Here is a 24,838-nt window from a genome sequence, read left to right as displayed (position 1 = left end):
TACGCACCCTGCACTATCATCCTAGAACTGCACATTGCTCTTTGCACATCATATGCACCTGACTCTTTTTCAGAAACATATTTTCCCCACCGCACATCATCCTGTAAAATAGTTTTTTTATTCATACATCTCTACATACATAATGTACACTGAGTGTACAAAACATCAGGAACACATCCTCTTTCCATGACAGACTGACCAGGTGAAAACTATGATCCCTTATTGATGTCACCTGTTAAATCCACCTCAATAAGTATAAATGAAGGGAGGAGACCGGTTAAAGGATTTTTAAGCCTTGAGACATGGATTGTGTGTGGGCCATTCAGAGGGTGAATGGGCAAGACAAACTATTGAGGAAAAGGGGATATCAAGTCAGTTGTACAACTGAAATATGTCTTCCGCATTTAACGCAACCCCTTTAGGTGCCTTTGTGTCAAGAACTCCAACGCTGCTGGGTTTTTCAAACGCAACAGTTTCCGGTGTGTATCAAGAATGGCCCACCACCCAAAGGACAGTCAGCCAACATGACACAACTGTGAGAAGCATTGGAGTCAACATGGGCCAGCACCCCTGTGGAACGCTTTCGACACCTTGTGGAGTCCATGCTCCAACAAATTGAGGCTGTTCTTAGGGCGAAAGGGGGTGCAATGCAATATTAAGGTGTTCCTAATGTTTTGTACAATTAGTGTATAATGTAGCTTGTAGTTGTTCAACTGGAGTGCATTTCGCATGTGGATTTGTGTAAACTCTGCTTCTATTATGCTATCTGTTTATCATTGTCTGTATACTGTTTACTGCGGCAGTACTATTTCACCAAGCCAAATGTATTTGGAGAATGAAGGTGATTCTGATCGATGATATCTATGGATGTTTTGTGTGCAAACTCAAGGAGTAGGCTATTTCAAGAACAAAAATGTACCTTTTTAATGAATGGTAAATGTAATAGACAAATATTCATAGGTTTCACACAAAATGCTGATGTTAGGTCAAACAAAAAGCTACACATTTAATTTGGGTGTCAAGCCAAGGAAGTCCATTACAATAAATGACAAAACATGTACACAATTCCTTGTTATTGCTGCAACAAATACTTTCATAAGATGAAATCAAGCCGATACCGATGATATAGTATTACATAGATCAGCACTGAGGGGAGGACAGCTCATAATAATGGCTGGAACAGAGCAAATGGAATGGCGTCAAACACGTGGAAACCCTATATTTGATACCATTCCACTGATTCTGCTACAGCCATTACCATGAGCCCGTCTTCCCCAATTAAGGTGCCACCAACCTCCTGTGATATAGATACATTAATATCAAACAACGCATTAGCCTTAAAGGGATAGTTCACCCAAATTGGTTTCCTTACCCTGTAAGCAGTCTATGGACAAGGTATGACCGTTTCCACATGCTAACGTTTTAGTGTTTGTGGCGCAAATCCCATTCAAGTCATGTAACCGATATTAGCATTTTTCACGCATCATGTCCAAATCATCCGAAAGTATCTGAAATGGATTGTGATCCTCAGTCACAAATAAATCGGTCCCATGACTTGAATGGGATTTGTGCCACAAATGCTAAAACGTTAGCATGTGAAAACAGTGCCATGGAAACTAAACCAAAACATGGATTGCTGTCATACCTTGTCCATAGACTACTTACAGGGTAAGGAAACCAATGTAATTTTATAATTTGGGTGAACTAACCCTTTAATCAAACAAAATAGAGTTTTTACTAATAGAAGATAGTGACTAAATTGTTGTGACATTTGATAAATTAGCTGGGACTGTTGCTTCTGCCTTAAAATCCACTCAATCTACAAACTTTTCTACCATGTTCTGCATGTTTATTCATGCATACCCTAAGTTTATTCTACCCAGTCGTCATCTGAGGTTCCTAATGGTATATAGAGTACAATGTGCTCTAAAACTAGGCTCTAACCTCACATTTTCCCCACACAGGTCTCTTTCAACTTTTTCAACTGTGGTGGTGTATTGTCATTTTTCTCACACCAGAAAACGACAAAAATAAATTCACAATGAACGGAGGAGTTTTTACTCTGTAAGTGCTCTTCACGTTCTCTCAAGATTCCCATTTGATTGAAGCATTTACCACAGTCATTGAACCGGTTGTTTCTCTGCCGGTTGTTTCTCTGCCGTGTGTTTCATAGTGTGGCTAGCCAAGTACGCCTTCTGAGTGAAGGATTTGTCACAGACATTGCACTTATATCTTTTCTCCCCCGTGTGTGTCCTCATATGAATTTTCAGGTCTGCATTCAAAGAGAAACATTTGCCACATTCTTCGCACCTGCATGGTTTCTCCCCTGTGTGTCTTATCATATGGGTGGTCAGATTTCCCTTCAGACCAAAGCATTTGCCACATTCAGGGCAGGGATATGGTTTCTCCCCTGTATGGGTCCTCATATGTTCTGCCAGTTTTTCCTTCCGACTGAAGCTTTTCCCGCAATCATTGCACTGATGGGGTTTCTCTCCTGTGTGAATTTCCTGGTGGCGACTTAGATGAGTCGTTGACGAGAAACATTTTCCACATGAAGTGCACTTAAATGGCCTCTCCCCTGTGTGAGTCTTCTCATGGTCTTCCAGGGATTTTCTCACAGTGAAGCCTTTACCACAGTGTTTGCACTGAAATGGCTTCTCCCCTGTATGGATCCTCATATGCACTTTCAGGTTGGAACTACAAGTGAAGACCTTAGCACAGGCGTGGCAGAAATGCTTCACGCCCATGTGGGTTTGCAAATGCTTCACCATACTATCTGTGGACCTAAAATCTTTCCCACAAACCCCACAAAGATGGTATTTATCCTTTAAATGAATTTTTTGCACATGACTAACTAGATAAGTCATGAAAACAAAAGACTTCCCACACATCTTGCAACAATGAGGAGCAGTATGGTTTTTATTGGCTGATGTTACCATGGGTAACTTGATGATTTTCCTGCCTCCAGCACTGGTAAGATAACTTTTTCCTTTCTTGTGGGGTAACTTTTTAGTTTTCCTGCCTTCTGCACTGGCAGGAGAGCTTTGTTCTTTCTTGACCCGTGCTCTCAATGTCCGAACTAACCCTAGTGCTGACCGTAGTCCTCCACTCTCCTCTCCTCTTATACATGGTGACTTTGAAGTTCTCATGCCTACTGTACTGGTATTGGGGCTTTGCACAGTCTTGAGGGGTGACTTGGTAGTCTTCCTGCCTCCATCACTGGTATCAGGGCTTTGCACTGTCTTGAGGGGTAACTTGGCAGTCTTCCTGACTACTGCACTGGTATCAGGGCTTTGCACTGTCTTGAGGGGTAACGTGGTAGTCTTCCTGCCTACTGCACTGGTATCAGGGCTTTGCACTGTCTTGAGGGGTAATTTGGTAGTCTTCCTGCCCACTGCACTGGTATCAGGGCTTTGCACTGTCTTTTGGGGCAACTTGGTAGTCTTCCTGCCTACTACACTGGTATCGGGGCTTTGCACTGTCTTGAGGGGTAACTTGGTAGTCTTCCTGCCTACTACATTGGTATCTGGACTTTGCACTGTCTTCAGGGGCAACTTGGTAGTCTTCTTGCCTCCATCACTGGTATCTGGGCTTTGCACTATCTTAAGGGGTAACTTGGTAGTCTTCCTGCTTACTGCACTGGAATGGGAGCTTTGTACTTTCTTGTGGGGTAATTTTTTGGTTCTCCGGCCTCCAACACTTGCTTGCATACTGGTTGTACGTATTAACCCCAACGCTGACAGTAGTCCCCCACTCGCCACTACATCAACACTTCCACTGGTGTTGTTCTGAGCTGCAGGGGATCCTGGATTTTCTACAGAGGGGGACTGGAAGTCACTGGTTGTTAATGATGCCCCATTTCTCTCCCCCTCCGGTTCAGTGTCCATCTCTTCAGTTGTGTTGGTGGTCGGTGAGGGCTGGGGTGGGTCCTGATCATAGTCACTTTCCACACAGGGAGGAGTAAATATGAACTCTATGTCGGGCTCCAGTCCTTGATACTGCTGCTCCTCCTGACTGGTCCTGACCTCCTCTTCCCCTTCAATGTTTGTGGGATCTGGCTCCTCCTGGCCTAGACTGGGGCTCCACTCCTGCTCACAGTGCTGCTTCTCAGGGGGAACCTCCTCTGGGACAGGGAGAGTAAGCTGCTGGGCATCTGGGGGGGGGGGGGTAAATTATATGAACATTCAGTTTGTGGCAGAAATACATTTTTGTTTATATATTTCATTATATTTGTTTACAGTTGTTGGCAACAATTGTATTTGCAACAACTCTAGCCATGCCATTGATCTAGTAACGTTAGTGATAAAGAAATTAAAAGCCCGCACACGTAATATAGTTAGCTAGCTAGTCGCTCCCCCGTGCTTTACCGCACCCAAAAACACTGAGGAGCTACTACCGGGTGCGGGACTTTCAATTATTTATCTATATAATTGTTTAGCGCAGCAACGTTACTCGAGTTTAGGATGTGCACATCACCCTCCTGTTTTTTTATAGTCTAGTTAGCAGTTAGCAGTGGCCACTACAAACCTGATTTATGTAACTTTAAATCGGGTTTCAAAGCCAAATCCAGAAGCCTCTGTAGACGTTCGATCTCCTCCTTTGAACTGGAGATTTCTTCCTGGAACTCGGTTATTGTTTTTTCGACTGCCTCAAATATGTCAACAGTTGCCTCCGTCAAGCGCTGTGAGAGAAACACATTCAACAGCTGTAGTTTGGACATTTTGAGGGAAATTAAAGTGAATACGTTTATGCTATTCTGCTCACTCCGTAGCTCTGCTCAAACAAAGATGGCGGAAGTGAAACCACAAGGGCGGCGGGAGTGACGAACCAAAGATTGAAACTCTGTGGACGACCTACTCTGCATTTAGTCACGTGGTATACAAAGAGTGACGATCTTGCGGTACCGAAACCCTACCAACAGAGGGCATTAAGCGCAAGAGCAGATGAATGTTGGTCATTTTTGCTCAGAAAACAAAACATGTATAGACACAGGCCTCATTCGAAGTAGGTTTCCATCCAGTGGTGTTTCCACCAAACGGATTTAGTGCGGATAAAAATCAGTGCGTGATGACATAGTTCACAGAAAAAGTAATATTTCGTTTAACTTTTCATGTACCAAGTACAAATCTAAAGTTAATGTGTTTCCATCGCATTTCCTGTAGTTCTGTCACAAAAACTGTTGTGTTAAATAGCAAAGTGCCTACTCTGGTTTTAGAACGTGCGATCTAGCCAAAAACAGATACAGTGCAGGTAGGCTAGTCTATGGGGTCAATTTCACGCCATATGTATTGAATTTAAAATAAATCGTTAACATGAAAAAAAAAGTTTAGAATGTAAACATATTTTCGATGACGGGTGTATTAATGGATATTGAAATCAAAAAATAAACAATTGAAAGCAAAATGTATAGAATTCTAAACAAAAATAAGACAAAAGCAAAACCCCAAAACTTGTAATCAACAAATTTTAAAGCGAGAGCAAAACTGACAAATTAATTAAAAAAAAGATTTGAACATGATAAGACATGCTTTTTTTCTTTTGCCTACTTAAGTAGACGATCTGCAGTCACTACTACGCGCCAAATCTTCCCCCCTGTGCCCGCATGTTCTGAACATGGGGGAAGATTTGGCGCGTAGTAGTGACGTCAGATCGTCTACTTAAGTAGACAAAAGAAAAAAAAACATGTCTATCATGTTCATTGATTGGGTTAAGACGAACCGTCACTCCAAAACTAGCGGACCAATGGATACTCATTATCTACGCTTCCCTCTAAACCCGCCTTTCACGGAAAAAATTATGCCAATACCTGGCAGTGAAAGCAAAGAAACAGACATCGAAAGCAAAGATACGAGTAGCGTAACACAAACGTAGTACATGCAGGCAAGAGCCTAGGCAAAATGTATTCAATAAGATTGATTGCTGGGAAAGTTTAACCTGAAACGATTTTTGCATTCGTTTTCAAATATATTTTTTCATAATTTGTCAGAGTTTTGTGCTCGCTTTTAAAATGATTTGCTTATAAGTTTTGGGGTTTTGCTCTGATGTCTTATTTTTGTTTACAATTCTATACATTTTGCTTTCAATTGTTTGGTTTTTGATTTCAACATCCATTATTTCACCCGTCCTCGAAAATATTGTAATGACCTGACTAGATCATAAAGGAACAATTGTCCAGACAGAGGATTGAGTTTACGAATTAACGGTTTATTAACCCAACTTTACACAGGCCACTGTTTGGCCGTAGCCCACGCCAAATAAATGAAAGATAACCACAAGCCAACCGTGACCTTCTCTTGTGAAGGCCAGACATAAGAGAGAGAACAAAGGCTAAACCTGGTCTTAATTTCCAATGCTCCATCCCCCTGCCCAACCCCCCTCCACGCCACTCCGCCAACCGCCAGGATGCCCGGCATCAGAACATTCCAGGCATTCCCGTGATTGGCAGATAGCAGGTTGATTGGCATGTCGGACCCCGCGAACACTGGGTACTGGTAAATACAACACAACCACCTACTAGCCTAACACATAACACACAGCTGTCTGTGCGGGTCGCTACACAGCCCCCCCACCACAAAGTCCCTCGTCCCCGAGGGAACAAACAAAGTCTCTGAAGCGACCCGGAGGTCTCCTTTGCCTGCGTGGCCGTGATGGTCGCAGAGTGCCCCTCTGGAAACCAGGGATATGGGGGACAAGGAAGCGGGAACGGGTAATACAGTCCGTGGCTCTTGGGAACCACGCGGTGACACAGGGAGGGAGACAGGGTGAGTGGGCTGTCTGGAGCATTGTCTGCAGCACCTGGGGGTGGGTGCCTGGAGAATGTCATTGCCAGAGAGGGGAATTATGGGGGTCCCTGGGGTTTGGGGAGAAGAGGCCCCTCTGTATGGGGCTAACCTGTCCCGGTGCAGTGCCACCTTTCTTCCCCATGGGAGGAAGCTGCACCCGGTTAACAACCTCCCCTACCCTCTCCAGGACACTGCAGGGTCCCACCCAGTGACTGTCCAACTTGGGGCATCTACCTTTTTTCCTTAGGGGGCTGTAGACCCAGACCAGCTCCCCAGCCACAAAGTGCCTTCCCCGGGTGTGCACGTCATAGTTCCTCTTCTGCCTCACACCTGCATTCACCAGCTGCTCTCTGGCGAAGGTGTGGGCTGTCTCCAGGCGGTCCTGGAGTCTCCGGGCATACTCGGCCCCGGGGGAACATGAGGGCTATCCAGGGGCCGACCAAACGCCATCTCCGCAGGGGTGCGGATCTCTCTCCCCAACATGAGGAGGGCAGGTGTGCAGGAGGTGGAGTCTTGGACAGCGGAGCGGCATGCCATGAGGACCATAGGCAGGTGCTTGTCCCAGTCACGCTGGTGTTTGGAAGAGACGATGGCCAGCTGCTGTCCAAGCGTTTTGTTGAAGCGCTCCACAAGGCCATCACTTTGAGGATGGAGAGGAGTAGTGCGGGTCTTGTGCATATCCAGCCTCTCACACATGGTGGCGAACACACGGGACTCAAAGTTTCTGCCTTGGTCACTGTGGATGGACTCCGCAGCTCCAAACCTGCTGAACATCCCCGCTGTCAGGGCGTCGACAATGGTCTCTGCCTCCTGGTCAGGCAGAGTATAGGCCTCGGGCCATTTTGTGAAATAGTCCATGGCCGTGAGCACCCAGCAGTTTCCATTGTCTGTGGTGGGGAATGGCCCAACTACATCCATTCCCACCCTCTCCATGGGAGCCCCCACTGGGAACTGTTGGGGCTCAGCATGAGAGCGGCCTGGGGGGCCCTTTCTCGCTGTGCAGTTGTCACAGCGGCGGCAAAAGTCCTCCACATCCCTCTTGTGCTGCCCCCAGTAAAAGCCCTGACGGAGGCGGCGCAGTGTTTTTGTGACCCCAAAGTGTCCAGTCCCCACCCCCCCATGAGTGCTCTGGAGCACAGCCTCCCGCAGTGCTTTTGGGACCACCACCTGCCACCTCTCCTCTCCCGTAGCTGACTCCTTCCATGCCCGCTGTAGCACGCCATCAGCCAGCCGCAGTCGCTCAAACTTTGACCACAACCCTTTGGTCGCGAGTGAGAGCGCTGTCACCTCTTCCCACGGTGGCCTCACCTGCGCCTCTACCCACTGTAGCACTGGCTGTAGGTCTGTGTCCTGTCCCTGCTGCTGCCCCCATTCAGCCACGTCGACAGTCTGCAGCTCACAGCAGACAGGCCCACTCGCCCGACACACTGTGGCACAGACCCCCTCTGCACACAGCTCTCTCTCCCGTCCCTCTCTCCGTTCACAGTGGCGGCAGCCGTCTGCAGTACAGGGCCGACGGGACATGGCGTCGGCGTTGGAATGGCGTGCCCCTGCCCTGTGAAGTCTGTTAAGTTAATGTTTTAAGTATCTCTATACTTCTGTTATTACGGGGCTATCACTCAGTCAAGAGTGCGCCTGCGCAGGGAGTCAGTTGGTTGATGGACCTAGCCTTGAGTGTAATGGCTACCTTGTAGTGTGTTCATACAGATAGTAAACTTTGTTAAACTGGAACCTTGTCGTTGTGTCATTTCGAGTTAACATTGGTAGCAGAGGATGGCTAATAACTACAATGTGCCACCTCGCTTCGTTGAGAAGAGGTCGTACGAAAGTTGGAAAAATGAACTGGGAATCTGGACACGCGTTACTAATCTGGACGCGAAAAAGCAAGCACTTGCGGTGGTATTACCGCTCGAGGGAAGAGCGAGAGATACAGCACTGGAAATATCCGTTGAGGATTTGAACAAGGATGACGGTATGGGAACTTTGATCACAGCACTGGATTCTGTATTTCTTAAAGAAGAGAAAGACCGTGCCTGCGAGGCATATTCAAACTTTGACAGTGTTACGAGAGATATTTCGGTTGCAATGGCGGACTACATCATTGATTTCGAACAGAGGTACAATAGGATGCGCAAGTACGACATGGTTCTCCCAGATGCAGTGTTAGGGTTCAAGTTGCTAGACACTGCTTGTCTAGATGGTAGGGAGAAACAGTTGGCTTTGACTGCTTGTACTGTGCTGACTTTTGCATCTATATTTGGTGAAAAGACGTCTGTCGCGCCAATAACAGATGGAATGCAAGTGAGTGACGCAGCATATTACACCGAGCAGCACAGAAAAGGCGCCAACAAGTCACGTTCTCAAGAAAACCAGAAGAGGGCGCCATTTCCCGGCACAAATATGGAAGGAGATCGAAATGTGCTATTTGTCAAAGCACTTACCCTTGGGTTAAAGACTGTCCTCATAAAAATGAACAAGTTAAACTAACAGAGGAAAATGTAAACACAGAGATAGAGCAGTGTAACATTACACTGTTTTCAAATGAATCTGATACTGAGATTTTTATAGTTGAATCCTTAGGATCTGCTGTGATTGATACTGCATGCACACGGACAGTGTGTGGTGAAAAATGGCTTGATAGCTATGTCAGTGAACTAAATATGAAGGAAGTACAAAATATGATTGACACACCAAGCAACAGAGCTTTCAAATTTGGAGATGGGAGAATTGTCCATTCTACCAAGAGAGTTAAGATACCAGCAAAAATTGGTCAGACTAAGTGTCACATTGAAACAGAGGTGGTCCCTACAGATATCCCCTTACTATTAAGCAAAGCTTCCCTCAAGAAGGCAGAGGCTGTATTAGACATAAAAAATGACAAGGCAGTGATGTTTAAACAACCAGTGACACTTGAACTTACTACCCCAGGCCACTATTGTGTAAACATTTTGGACAAAGACATCACACAGAGTCCATGCAAAAATGAGATTCTGACTGACACGAAGCGCATGGAGATTCTGACAGTCACAGAGAACATGAACACAAGAGAAAAACACAAAGTATTGTTAAAGCTTCACAAACAGTTTGGACAGGCTACAGTTGACAGACTTCAGAAGTTACTCAGGAGTTCAGGGAATAATGATGATGAGAGTATTTCCATTCTATAGCAGATAGTTAACAGTTGTGAGACATGTCAAAAATACAGCAAACCTAAGCCCAGACCAGCTGTTGGTTTGCCACTGGCTTCCATGTACAATGAAACAGTGGCTGTAGATCTACATGAGTTAGGACCAAGTGTGTGGTACCTTCACATAATCGACCACTTCACACGCTTTAGTGCTGGAAGCATTGTGAATACAAAGAAACTCAGTGAAATCGTCAAGCACTTCATTCATTCCTGGATATGTGTGCATGGCCCGCCACAGAAATTGTACAGTGACAATGGAGGAGAATTCAATAATAATGAAATAAGAGAAATGGCAGAGAACTTCAACATGGAAGTAAAGACAACTGCTGCATACAGTCCATGGAGCAATGGACTTCTGGAGAGACACAATCAAACACTCACAGAGAACATGCTGAAAGTGAAGCAAGACAATGGATGTGACTGGAACACAGCCCTAGATTGGGCTTTGATGGCAAAAAACTCAATGCACAATGTTCATGGTTACAGCCCATATCAACTAGTGTTCGGGCAGAACCCTAATCTTCCCTCAGTACTGGTTGACAAGCCACCAGCACTAGAAGGGACCAGTGTGAGTGCATGGGTGGGACAGCACCTTTCAGCACTACATGCAGCGAGAAAAGCATTCACTGAAGCAGAGTGCTCAGAAAGAATTCGCAGGGCTCTGCGGAAACAGCTTCGACCCACCGATGAGAAGTACGAGACTGGAAACAGAGTGTACTACAAACGAGTTGACTGTCAAGAGTGGAAAGGACCGGGAGTAGTCATTGGCCAAGATGGTGTGGTGATATTTGTGAGACACGGAGGCATCTTTGTCAGGATGCATCACTCAAGATTGCGGAAAGTAAATGATCAACAAGATAGAGGGGCTGTTGCTGAGAATCAGTCTCCTAATGAAAATGAAAAAAAGGACACAGTAACAGACACAAACCTACCAGATGTCGCATCCAATGATATAGACACTGAAACTGACACAGGAAATGAAGCAGAGACCTTCAACCATACCACAGGTAATACTGTTGAGCGTTCAAATGAGGAAAACATTCAACAGCCACATGTGGTAAGAGAACATGGTTGTTCCAATCTGAAAACTGGGCAAACTGTTAAATACATGGACAGAGAAAGTGGTATTCCACATACAGCAACCGTCATTGGACGAACAGGAAAAGCCAAAGGAAAACACCAGAACTGGTACAACTTGCAGTACTCTGAACCAGCTACACTTTCTGGTACAACAGGGTCAGCTGACCTGTCACTTGTAGATAATCTCAGAATTGAACCAATGGAAAATCGAGAAAAACAGAATGACATTCAAAAAGATTATGTACTTGAAACAAAGGACGTGTCATTTGACTCAGCTAAGCTAGATGAGCTCAGTAATTGGAGAAAAAATGGAGTGTTTGAGGAAGTCAAAGACATTGGTCAAAAATGTGTCTCAACAAGGTGGGTGTGTACCCTTAAAGAATCCTTAACTGGAATAGTGCCTAAAGCACGTCTAGTGGCTAGAGGTTTTGAGGAGCTGGCTGCTTAAGAACTCCCAAAAGACTCACCGACATGCGCCTCAGAGTCACTCAGATTGCTGATGTCAGTGATCTGCCAGAAAAAAATGGAAACTTAATTCCATAGACATCAAATCTGCATTTTTGCAGGGAACAGAGCTGTCAAGGGACATTCACATCCGACCTCCGCCCGAAGCTAAAAGCGAAGGAACACTGTGGAAACTAAAAAAGTGTGTGTATGGACTGGCAGATGCATCACTCTACTGGTACAACAAAGTCAAGGCAACAATGCTGAATACAGGTGGAAAAATGTCACAAGTGGACCCTGCAGTCTTCTATTGGCTTGATCAAGACTGCAATGTGACTGGAGTACTTGCCTGTCATGTTGATGACTTTATCTGGGGTGGCTCACAGACCTTTGCTACAACTGTGATTCCAAACCTCACTCAGTCAAGAGTGCGCATGCGCAGGAAGTCGGGTGGTTGATGGACCTGGCCTTGAGTGTAATGGCTACTTGTAGTGTGTTCATATAGTATAGTAAAACTGGAACTTTGTTAAACTGGAACCTTGTCGTTGTGTCATTTCGAGTTAACAGTCCGCACAGAACCTCAGCTTGCCCCCTTCTTCGGAACCATGACGACTGGTGCCGCCCAGGGGCTGTCTGAGGGCTCGATGAAGTCTGCCCGTTGCATCTCCAACACAGCCTTGTCTGCCGCCTCCTGGCGTGCCAGCGGGATACGGCGGGGACGCATCTTGATGGGCCGAGCATCACCTGTGTCGATCTCATGCTGCACCAGATGAGTCTGACCCACCTCTTCCTCACTCAGCGCAAAGCTGTCTCTGAATTCAAACAGCAACTGCCACAACCGTTCCTGCTGCTCGGGGTCAAGACCAACACAGTTCCTCCCCCATATCTCCCTCACTGCAGACAGTGTCCTCTCCCATCTGGGGTAGCTGGGCGCGGACCGGGCTCACAGAGGGCTGTGTCGTGGAGGTAGCTGGGGGGAATGTAAAACACTGCCGTAGGTGACAGGGGGGCTGGGGAAAAGTCACACACAGATGTGGGGGAGGGGGGGCAGCCATGAGTCTCTGCTGCTTTAACTGTTGGAGTAAAGGGTTTGTTGAGTTGAGTGAATGTGACATTAGGGGGGGGGGGGCATGGTGACTTCTGGCCCTCCCTGGAAACTCAGTGTGCCCCTATTTAGGTCTAACTGGCAGCCTGTGCTCCTAAGAAAGTCCAACCCCAGGATACAAGGGTCCTGCACAGCCGCCACCACAGACCTGCCCCCTACTGTCAAGAGTCATTATTCCCTTCCCTTTCATGGGTGCCAGCTCACCTGTGACTGTGCGGAGCTGCACAGTTGTAGGCTCACACTGAGTCCAACCTGGCACAATATCTAGCCTCACCAGGGTTACCGTGGACCCAGTGTCCACCAGGGCGGAGCAGGGTACCCCCTCCACAGTGACATGACAAAAGTCCCCAACACAGGTCCGGCCCACCACAACAACAGGCTCCATCCGCTTGCCCTCGTCTACTTCTGGGGGAAGTGGAGCCTTGCTTCCCCGTCTGTGCCGGTGGGCTCCTCCTGAAGAAGATGGTGGTTGGGATAGAAAACCAGGGGTCCGCACTACCCGGTCTATGTGGACCCCGAGCCGTTTCCCTGAGCTCTGGGGGACATGGGGCAATCCCGGCGCAGATGGCCTGGCTGGCCACAACCCCAGCAGACCTTGGGACCAGGGCGTGTGTTTCGTGCCGCCTGTAGCGACACAGCACGAATGAGTTGTCATTTCAGCCACTCATGCAGGCTTTTCCAACTCCGGGCTGCTCTGCCCCCCAGCTCGCACAGAGGGTCTGTCTCCCTGCACCCCCACCAAAGCCCCAGCCCACACCAGCTCCCTCTCCAAAGCCATCTCCAAGGCTATCTGCAATGACTCAGGATGAGCCAGCTGGGTCTGTATGCGCAGCTCCGTAGGAGAGAGCGCCTGTATGAACTGGTCCCGTGCTAGCTCGCTCTGCACGGAGGGGCGCATGTGAGCATATGCCCGCCGAGAGAGGCTTTCAATGTCATTAGCTAGCACCCGTAGAGGCTCTCCAGGCTGCCTGCGTCTATTACTCAGTTCGGAGCGCAGTAGCCCGGGCTGTACACACTGTCCATAGCGCCTCCTCAGTGCTCCCACTAAAGCACCATAATCACGTCTGTCCTCGGGGCTAATCAACATCAAACAGGCCAGAGCATCATCAGTGAGACATAAAGCCAACTGCAGTGTCCTATCTTCATTCGACCACCCCCTAAAATGAGCTAACAGTTCAAACTGAGCATGAAAAGCTTCCCAATCCGCCTTACCGGAATACTTCGGGGTCTTAACAGATACGGACGCAGCCGGGAACTGGGCGCCGCCATGTTTGTTTACATCCTGAGCCCCAGATTCCTCGCCCCGCCGCGTCGACGTCACCCCTTCGGTCCGCCCACCAGAATCCGCGCGAAGCACTCATACCCGCTTCAGCAACCATCACTCTAACGTCCTCCCTCAAGCCGCCTCTGGGCTCCGACGCCCTGGCGATCTCCTCAGCCAGATCCTCCGATGTCCATGCACAAGCACCTCCTTGGCCATAATCGTCCCCTACCTCCACCTTCACTTTCGGATTCCCTTGAAGCGTTTTCAACCCCGTTCTCACCTACGGTAGCTAGCCACAGAAGTCAGCTAGCTAGCTGGCTAACTTTTATCAACGTTTTTACTTCTGACACCAATGTAATGACCTGACTAGATCATAAAGGAACAATTGCCCAGACAGAGGATTGAGTTTACGAATTGACGGTTTATTAACCCAACTTTACACAGGCTACTGTTTGGCCGTAGCCCACGCCAAATAAATGAAAGATAACCACAAGCCAACCACGACCTTCTCTTGTGAAGGCCAGACATAAGAGAGAGAACAAAGGCTAAACCTGGTCTTAATTTCCAACGCTCCATCCCCCTGCCCAACCCCCCTCCACGCCACTCCGCCAACCGCCAGGATGCCCGGCATCAGAACATTCCAGGCATTCCCGTGATTGGCAGATAGCAGGTTGATTGGCATGTCGGACCCCGCGAACACTGGGTACTGGTAAATACAACACAACCACCTACTAGCCTAACACATAACACACAGCTGTCTGTGCGGGTCGCTACAATATGTTTACATTCTGAACTTTATTTTTCATGTTCACGAATTATTTTATTTTGAATTCAATACATGATGTGACATTTACAGGAGATTATTATGGATAAGACCGAGAATATTTTATTTGTCAAGCATCGATCATCATGCCACCTGGAAAATACCCTCGATATTTATTGGAAAGTAGCATCAAACTCATCACCTTGCACTTTCACCACCCTGTGACGTTCATCATAATTGATTTAATCTGTAGCCTTGTCAATAAACTGCATACCCACCCGATTAGCCACCAATCACCCCATTAAAAGGTGGAAAAATCATATCAATCACACCATTCATATGGTGAATGTGGTATACGGTACGCGTGTGCACCTTTCCCGACGAGTCGTAATGGGAGGACCACACATGTTATGTGTGACTTCAAGTTTACTTCGATGTGGTTATTATATCAATATTTGCACATAAAAGCGTTCCCAGCGCAATTTCTCGCTTAATAATTTGACCGACACAAAAATATACCACCATGTCAAACGAACTAATTATCTATCGTACCGAAACTTCCTGTTTCCATCACAGCTGTCGTTTTCATAAAAAAAAAAAAAATACAGTATGACTTTACTCATAAAAACTGGATGGAAACGTGGTTAGGGACTATTTAGAACACGTAAGGACAATGCTGTATGGTTATGTCTTGAAGGGGTATAGTCTGTCAGAATTGACTTTTTGTAACAGGTTAGGAGAGTTAACATAGCAGGTTAGGATAATTAGGTTAAGGTTAGGAAAAGAGTTAATGTTGGCAAAAAGACCAAGATAACACCACATTTATATGGGGTTTGACCATCCTGGCCAAGTGGGTTGTTTATGTTTTAAGTTTAGGGGTGTGTCTTGGGGTAAAGTGGGATGTAAAAGCTTCTGTTTGGGCTTTTGTCAGTGCTCAAATATGGTTGTCTCACTTCCATTAGACTACAGATGAAGTTGTTTATCATGATGTGAAATAGCCCAGAGGTTGAATTTGGATATTGAGGACTTTATAACTCATCCTGATCCTCATACTCAATGTAGTTTGCAAAAGTTCAATCATTAAGCTGTTCTGAATACTCACTAACTTAATACATTATGCAATATATAATTCAGTTTCCTATTCTATGTGCTTAGTGGGAATGTATGTTAGCGGTTACACATGTTACCATCATATCTCTTTTCTATTAGCCGTAGGAAATGTCATACACCTACTTACCTTATAGCCTACAGTATGAGCATGGCACAATAATTTACATTAACCACACTCGCTGTTTAACATATCTGCTTACTCTTACAATTATAACCTTTCTCTCTCTCTCAACCAATGGGAGTAACTCTTGCAATGTATTTGTGTCAAACTTACCCAAATTCTCTTAATTGCAATCACATCATCTGGCTCCGAGGATCTTCCCTCAAGAGACAAGGCCATTTCCCAAACTATTTAATAAAATGTCATATTGCATTCAGTCTCTGTTCTCAATTCAGTTTATCGTGTACTAGATTTAAATGCCTTAAGTAGCCTAAGCATACACACTACAGCCAAAACATGTTTTTAAAATGACTTCAATTCAATATCTATTTTATTATAACATTTGCTAAGCTGCATGGCGGCAAAAGACAAAGGAGAGCGCTTATTTTTTTAACTTTTATTTTCCATTTTCTCACAGCAGAGATATTACAGACAAAGTAAAACTATACCTCAATAACAACACCGTTACATGAACATCCTAAAACATGACAGCACAGATTTTCCATATATTCTCAGCTTGGTAGACAAAAAACAAACAATGAATTCAAAAATAAATCATCACAGAATGTGGAAGGGTGTAGGACTGTGTCTATCCTACAGTAACAGCAGTTCAGTGGTCACTATATGCATTTATATAGATTTACAGCATCTTCACCTTTAATTTTTTTTTTTTTTTTTTAACTATAACTGATATGGTCTTGTCTCACCTAGTTAGCTTAAGACAGGGTTTCTCAAAGTCGGTCCTGGGTTCCCCCTGGGTGAACTTTTTTATTTTCTTCCCCCTAGCACTAGATAGCGGATTCAAATAACCAACACCTCATAAAACTTTGATTACTTCAAATCAGTTGTGTAGTGCTAAGCAAAAAACAGAAATGTGCACCCGGGGAGGCCTAGGACCTACTTTGGGAAACCTTGCCTTAAGATGAACGCAATAAATGTAAGTCACTCTGGATAAGATTGAAATGTATCACACTACATGGTTCTGTGTACATTACATGTCTTCTGTCACAATGATCACTGCAGGAGATTTCATTGTTCTCCCAAAGATGAATCACTGAAACTTTTTGAGGGGTTAGGGTCTAATTAGAATCTCCATTCTGAAAGTGACCCTCTTAAGTTCAGCAACATGTGACATTGGAAGGAACGCAAAGTGAGTCGCTAGGGGTGCGGTGTTGGTTTGGAATTGTGGGCACTGTTTGTGCATGTTCTTCATGTGCTTTTTCATGGTCCCCACATGACTAAAGCTTCTGTTGCACTGGCTGCACTGAAACAGTTTCCAGTTCTTTCCAATGTAATCCGTTGATGGAGACTTCGTTTACTTGCTGAGACAAAGGATTTCTCACAAAAATGGCACTTATATGGTCTCTCCCCCGTGTGGTTCCTCATATGCACAGTCAGGCTGCTCGAGTGTTTGAAGCATTTGCCACATTCTTCGCACCGATACGGTTTCTCCGCTGTATGAGTCCTCATATGCTCTTTCAGGTTTTGCTGCTGCCTGAAGCCTTTGCCACATTTTTGGCACCAATATGGTCTCTCTCCTGTGTGGACACGCATATGCGTTCTCAGTTTAGCATTACAATGGAAACATTTGCCACAAATATGACAAAAAGGTTTTTCTGCAATGTGAGATTGTTGGTGTTCTATCATACATTGAGAAGAGTTCATGTTTTTTCCACACACACCACACATATGTTTTGCATCATTTGCATGTACTGTTTGCACATGATTAATTAAAGCCACCAAAAATTTAAAAGACTTCCCACACACTTTGCAACAACAAGGAGCAGCATTGCCATGACTGGCTGATTTCTGATTGGGCATCACATCGGTTTTCCAGCCCTCTGCAGAGGTATTGGAATTTTGTCTCTCATTTGTCTGCACTCTCTTTGATTTGAGTAGCTTTAACACTGGTAGTAGCTTTAACACTGGCACCCCCCCATTAACATTTTCACTGACTTCACATTGAGCTCCATTTACTACAGGGAAGGGCGGAGAGTAACTGTTTGACTCTGTTCCTCTGTAAACCTCGCCATCAGGTTCAGTTTCCATCTCTGTAGTTGTGCTAATGCATACTAAGTCCCTCTCTCTGGTCTGCGTTGTTAGGGTTTGGGAAAGATGTGAGGGCTGAGGGGGGTCCTGATCACAGTCATTTTTCACACAGGAAGGAGTGAATATGAACTCTTTGATATCAGACTCCAGCCCCTGAAGCTGCTCTTCCTCCTGTTCCTCTTTAATCTGTGTGTGCTCTGGGTCCTCCTGTTCCTCTTTAATCTGTGTGGGGTCTGAGTCCTCCTGCCCCAGACCTGGGCTCCACTCCTGCTCACAGTGCTGCTGCTCAGGGACAACCTCCTCAGGGACTGGGACAGTGAGCTGCTGGGGTTCTGGAGTGATGGAGAAGGTAACATAAGGGAAATAGGCCAACATAAGATGTACAATACTTTGATACTGTTAATCTTATAGTCTGATACTAAGACTTACGGGTGATTCCTCACGAAACTAGAACAAAACCATGATTTGGGGGATTTTCACAAAATGTAATCCATAGAAGGTTCCTTTTGGAAGAAGGATTCTTGAAATATATCTTAAAGCATGATTAAGAAATAATGATTTGAAGTTGGAATATTGTGACAATTTGTCCTTACCCAGGCCTCTTATCACATAATGTTTCATCTGTAGGTGCTACAAAGCAAAAGTGTCATTTGAAGCATTACTGCTTGCTCTGTAATATGAGTACTATTTGATGTATTCTTTTATGTTCAACAACATATTGAAACATTTGCCATATAAAATATGGTATATTTTCAATATTCATGTTTATATTTGTCAGTATTCATAAATTTAAGCAAATCGTTAGAAATGTAAATACTACTCATATTATACAGAGCAAGCGGTAAAGTTAAATATGACACGTATGTTTACTCTGTAGCACCTACAAATGAAACAGAGTCTTAAAAGGAGACCTGGGTTAGTCCAAAATGTCACAAAAAGCCTAGTCCACCTTCAATTAATCATTTCTGAATTAGAAAAACGTTATTGTCGACGCAATGTGGAAATTTGTCTTTGGCTTCACCCCATCAAAACAAATATTAAAAATACACCATCATGAGCATATCATTCTCAAAATCAATTTGTACTTTGTAAACCATACAAAGTGCTACAGTGCCATTATAAAGTCATATATGTTGAGTCATTGGTCTAAATCTGGTCTATTTCAAATCTTCTCTCATTGATTGAGACAGGTGGGCCACCCTAGCCCTTGATCATGATTAATTTCCATTACATGACACTAGAGTCATTGGACAAAGGCGTCTTCTATAGGGGGGAGTTTTGTTATGCTCCACAACGCTCAATCTGAACATTAAACACACGTCGCTTGCGTAAGGTTTTGGAAGTAGAAGGATTTTATCTTTCATATCAGCGAGAAATCATTGAAAAAAAAAAAAAAAGGTTAAATTAATACACACCTTGATAGGGTTAGTCTTCCCACATGGCCATATCTCCATGTTACAGAGCTAGGGTTAGTCTTCCCACATGGCCATATCTCCATGTTACAGAGCTAGGGTTAGTCTTCCCACATGGCCATATCTCCATGTTACAGAGCTAGGGTTAGTCTTCCCACATGGCCATATCTCCATGTTACAGAGCTAGGGTTAGTCTTCCCACATGGCCATATCTCCATGTTACAGAGCTAGGGTTAGTCTTCCCACATGGCCATATCTCCATGTTACAGAGCTAGGGTTAGTCTTCCCACATGGCCATATCTCCATGTTACAGAGCTAGGGTTAGTCTTCCCACATGGCCATATCTCCATGTTACAGAGCTAGGGTTAGTCTTCCCACATGGCCATATCTCCATGTTACAGAGCTAGGGTTAGTCTTCCCACATGGCCATATCTCCATGTTACAGAGCTAGGGTTAGTCTTCCCACATGGCCATATCTCCATGTTACAGAGCTAGGGTTAGTCTTCCCACATGGCCATATCTCCATGTTACAGAGCTAGGGTTAGTCTTCCCACATGGCCATATCTCCATGTTACAGAGCTAGGGTTAGTCTTCCCACATGGCCATATCTCCATGTTACAGAGCTAGGGTTAGTCTTCCCACATGGCCATATCTCCATGTTACAGAGCTTGTTTACGGAAAACAGACAGAAGACAAGAGGCGAACCACATGTGTAAATGAGCTATCTAGCATGCTCTGAACAACTGTGTGTAAGCGTAACTCGGGAAGTGCAGGCCCCCATAGCTGTACAGATCTTTAACTGCTACAGTAAGTCTACCTTTCTTATTTGAAGGATTCTTTCTCACTGATGAAAGATAAGGGCCATGTGTTTCAAAAGCCGTTTCACAAGCAATGATTGACGTTTCGAAACGTTATAACAGCGTTGGGATTGAAGTTCACGAGGCAGTCGTGGGAGAAGCAAATGTCTGAGAACTGCAGAGAGAAGGCAGAATGCCTCCTAGAGTTTGAGAGCTAGGTCCACCCCAAAGTACCACATGTCATGACACTCAACTGTCTCGATCAATAAAGTAAAATAGAGTAAAACATCTGAAATATACAAGATTGCGGCGTATACATCGTTGGATTACTAATTGAGTGTATGTAATCTTCTGACCCACTGGAAATGTGATGAAAGAAATAAAAGCTGAAAGAAATCACTCTACTATTATTCTGACATTTCACATTCTTAAAATAAAGTGGTGATCCTAACTGACCTAGGACAGGGAATTCTTATTAGGATTAAATGTCAGAAATTGTGAAAAACTGAGTTTAAATGAATTTGGTTAAGGTGTATGTAAACTTCCGACTTCAGCTGTATATGCAGTCACTTTAACCATATCTACATGTACATACTACCTCAATCAGCCTGACTAACCGGTGTCTGTATGTAGCCTCGCTACTTTTATAGCCTCACTACTGTATATAGCCTCACTACTCTTATTTTTCACTGTCTTTTTACTGTTGTTTTTATTTACTTACCTGTTGTTCACCTAATATCTTTTTTTGCACTATTGGTTAGAGCCTGTAAGTAAGCAGAGTAGGCCTACCGACGCAGAAAAATGTAAGATGAACTGCTGGCTACACTTCTTCCATGGCTTAACCCAATGAGAGAAGGTCACAAGTGCTTCCCTAAAAGCTGTCTGGGTTTAAACATCTATTGTACAGAAAGTAAATATCTTAATGAATTGATAATGACAGAATAACATTACTTGCCACGCAAAATCAGCCTTTGAATGTCAAAGAAATAAAACAATGATATCCCCATATGCATCGGAGTCATGTCTTTCCCGGGTATTTTACAGCTTGTTTCTAGCATAAAAGCATTAAAGCATTGCGCACCAAAGCGCTGTTATAGATCACTTTGTATAATCAGATCCATTTATGTTCTTCAAAATGTTAAGCTAACAAGGGGTAGGCCTGTGATTTTGGGGGCATTTTCTTTAATAAAAAAGGTAGGCCTGTGGCATACCCTCTCATACCCCTCAATTAGAGTCTTGGCTTTAACAGCCCTTCACTGACATGGAGGTAGGCTATTTAAAGAGTGCATGGTGGGTGGAAGAATTGACTGACAAATCAATGGATATAGCAGCCTGTAGCCCAATTTCATCCGTCAAAAAGGTAGGCCTACCTTATTTCTTAAATTGGAAGAAATAAGCTCCAACATAAAGCCCTCTTGTTCAGTCTAATTAAAATGAAGACTAGGCATAATTCATTTCAACACTTTCAGCACCACGAGCTGTCCTTGCTGCTTTAAGTTTCAGCACCACAATGTAAGTTACTAGCATGGCCTATTGTGAAGTCAATAACTCTGATAAATACAATGGGCAAGAAACATTATTTTTAATAAAATAAATTATAGTAGTAGCAAGCTATCAAAGTTGACCTCTGTTCCTCCTCATCTTCACGCTCTCCTTCTCAAACTGAACAGAATATAGGCTATAGTCTAGTCCACGAGCAAGAAAATAATAAAAAATATATTTACGTTAGAAACCTTTGACACGCCTCCTTATCTGCCACCTACTCAGCAGTCAATGGTTAAGCAGCGACACAGTCAATGGTTAAGCAGCGACACAGTCAATGGTTAAGCAGCGACACAGTCAATGGTTAAGCAGCGACACAGTCAATGGTTAAGCTCCGAGCTAGTAGACAATGGACCTGATGGGACAGCTCAGAGCTTCTGCTCTTTTCTGTCCAGTTTAACTTTAGTCCGTCCCCTCGCCCCGAGCCGGGCGCGAATCAGGGACCCTCTGCACACATCAACAACAGTCACCCACGAAGCATCGTTACCCATCGCTCCACAAAAGCCACAGCCCTTGCAGAGCAAGGGGAACACTACTTCAGGGTCTCAAGGCGAGTGACTTCACCAGCCATTTCACATCGGTTACATTGAGCAGGCTGGGGCTCAGGGTTGGACTATCCATGCAGCCTAGTTTTATTTACATGGCCCCAGCAGCTCTTAGAATTATAACTCTGGCTTCTCCGTGCAAGCACTTTGTAGCCTATATGCTATGGATCATTTGATTGAGACCACGCTAAATAGCTTAGAGGCTGACTTGATATGGCGCTCCAGCAGAGAATCGTGAGGGGCAGCATCGATGTACAAAACATTAAGGGCACCTTCCTAATATTGGGTTGCACCTCCCCTTTAGCCATCATAACAGTCTCAATTCGTCGGTGCATGGACTCTACAAAGTGTCAAAAAAGTTCCACAGGGATGCTAGCTCATGTTGACTCCAATGCCTCCCACAGTTGTGTCAGGTTGGCTGGATGTCCTTTGGGTGGTGGACCATTCTTGATACACTGGAAACTGTCGAGCGTGAAAAACCCAGGAGCGTTACAGTTCTTGACACAAACCAGTACGCCTGGCAGTTACTACCATACTCGTTCATTGTTGCATTTCTTTTTACACTTAAATATTTTGTCTTGACCATTCACCAATTGTCTCAAGGCTTAAACATCCTTATTTAACCGGTCTCCTCCCCTTCATCTACACTGACTGAAGTGGATTTAACAAATGACAAATAAATTATCAGAGCTTTCACCTGGTCAGTCTATGTCACGGAAAGACATGAAAGACTACCCTTAATGTGTCCTTAATGTTTTGTACACTCGGCGTATAGGTTAATAAAGCAAATAATTCTAAAACACTGATAAATATCGACATTTCATTATTACAAATGACATGACCCTCCCCTGGACTGGATTTAAACTCGACCCTCCCCAGTCAGTCAGTCTGTTAGCTACAAACCTGTTTTATGTAATCTTATCTCTGGTTTGTAAACCGAATCCAGTAGTCTTTGTAGTCGTTTGCTCTCCTCATTTGAGCGGGACATTTCTTCCTCGTACACTGTTATCATTTTCTCCACTGCCCCAAATATCTCCACAGCCACCGCTGTTAATTTCTGAGTAAGAAACGTATTCAACACCTGTAGTTTGGACATTTTCAGTAGCGTGAAAGACGAGCAGACGACCTCAGATAAGTGTTTCGTCAGCAACACAAAAAATACTTCCGGGTCACGGAATTTCGCACATTTTTTTCAATGAAAGCCTCCTCACGTCTCCATTCTTCTTCTTCGGTTATGTTTATCGGCGGTTGGCAGCCAACGTTATGGTGCATTACCGCCACCTACTGTACTGGAGTGTGGGCCAGAGACGTGGAGAAACGAAATCTTACCTACCAGCCCGTTGCACTTAAAAATATAACTAAATATTTGAGACTATATCTAATGACATTCTCCTCAATATACTCTTTTAACTAATTTCCTATATCCCCTTCTCCCTCATGCTAGACCTCAACCTCTCTCTTTCCCTCTGATACTGCCCACTGTGGCAATACATGCTCCATGGTCTCTGTTTCCTGGCAATAATCACACCTTCCTGTTGGATGCGTTCCAATCACATTTAAATTCTTATTCAACCGGCTGTGTCCCACCCTTAATCTTGTAAAAAATTGCCTCCTCTCTTAGGTCCCGTCCTGCCATCCTCCCCTCCCTGACTTTCCTTTGTACTTGAAATAGATGTCTGCCCTTAGTATCTCTATTCCACTGCTCCTGCCATCTCTGCACCATCACTGTCCATATCAGGCTTTTTGCCTCTGCCTTGCTCATTGAAACTACAACATCAACATCCCCACTACTAAGTGCTTGTTTAGCCAGTACATCAACTGCCTTGTTCCCCTCCACCCCCACATCGGCTGGGACCCAAGTAAATCCTACCTGTATACCCATCTGTCTAATCCTGCCATGGGTTTGTAACACCTCATAAAGCAGGTCTTGTCTGCTACGTGAGCTAAAGGACTGGAGACTCATCAACACTGCACATGAATCAGAGCAAATAGCTACTACTAACGACTTACTCCACCCACTGCAAGGCCAACAGTATGACCAGCTAGTCTCTCCAACACTTCTAGATCAACTACTGGAGGCGGGAGTAGCCGTGGTGAATTTACAGGAATAGCTACCATTGGACTAAACTTCCTTCCATACAGTGCCATCTCCTTCGCCTGGGTATTACCCACCCACCCAAAGCTTGTATTCTGTCTTTCCTCATGTTCCCAGCAAGCCTGTAAAATCCCTTTCGCAGGATGAGACACCCTATGTCCCTGTAGGTTGACCCAATATTTCTTTGCCAGCTGCTGTCTCCTAATCTGCAATGGCATATCCACCATCTCCACCTGTAGTGCAGCCACTGGGGAGGCCCGAAACTCCCCACTACATATTCTGAGTTCTTGCCCCTGTATTACATCCTAGCCTTTCTAAGGAGGTCTGATCTGCTGAACCATACCCTATACTGCCATAGTCTATTACAGATCAGAACAATGCAACATACATGGTCATCAATGAGGAACGCCCAGCACCCCCACTCCTTCCCCGTCAGACAGCGCATCACATTTAGCACCTTCTTACACATTACCACCACTCTCTCAATGTGTTCTGCCCAGGTC

At 44.9% G+C, this 24,838-nt stretch overlaps 2 protein-coding genes across 2 annotated transcripts; both read right to left on the bottom strand.

The window, feature by feature from the left end:
• Nucleotides 1-899: 899 nt before the first annotated feature.
• Nucleotides 900-4,815, bottom strand: LOC120058487 (zinc finger protein 37-like). Its single transcript, XM_039007184.1, has 2 exons — nt 4,528-4,815; nt 900-4,153 (listed from the first exon to the last, which is right to left on the bottom strand). The coding sequence occupies exons 1-2, from the start codon at nt 4,718-4,720 to the stop codon at nt 2,121-2,123; spliced, it is 2,226 nt and encodes a 741-aa protein (XP_038863112.1). The 5' UTR covers nt 4,721-4,815; the 3' UTR covers nt 900-2,120.
• Nucleotides 4,816-16,545: 11,730 nt separating this feature from the next.
• On the bottom strand, nt 16,546-23,377 carry LOC120058480 (zinc finger protein 23-like). Its single transcript, XM_039007171.1, has 2 exons — nt 23,144-23,377; nt 16,546-18,276 (listed from the first exon to the last, which is right to left on the bottom strand). Exons 1-2 carry the CDS (start codon nt 23,334-23,336, stop codon nt 17,117-17,119), a joined length of 1,353 nt encoding a protein of 450 aa, XP_038863099.1. The 5' UTR covers nt 23,337-23,377; the 3' UTR covers nt 16,546-17,116.
• Nucleotides 23,378-24,838: the final 1,461 nt, after the last annotated feature.

Source organism: Salvelinus namaycush, chromosome 2 (genome assembly GCF_016432855.1).
Source record: "Salvelinus namaycush isolate Seneca chromosome 2, SaNama_1.0, whole genome shotgun sequence".
Classification (NCBI taxonomy): Eukaryota; Metazoa; Chordata; class Actinopteri; order Salmoniformes; family Salmonidae; genus Salvelinus; species Salvelinus namaycush.
This window is presented reverse-complemented; position numbering and strand designations above follow the sequence as displayed.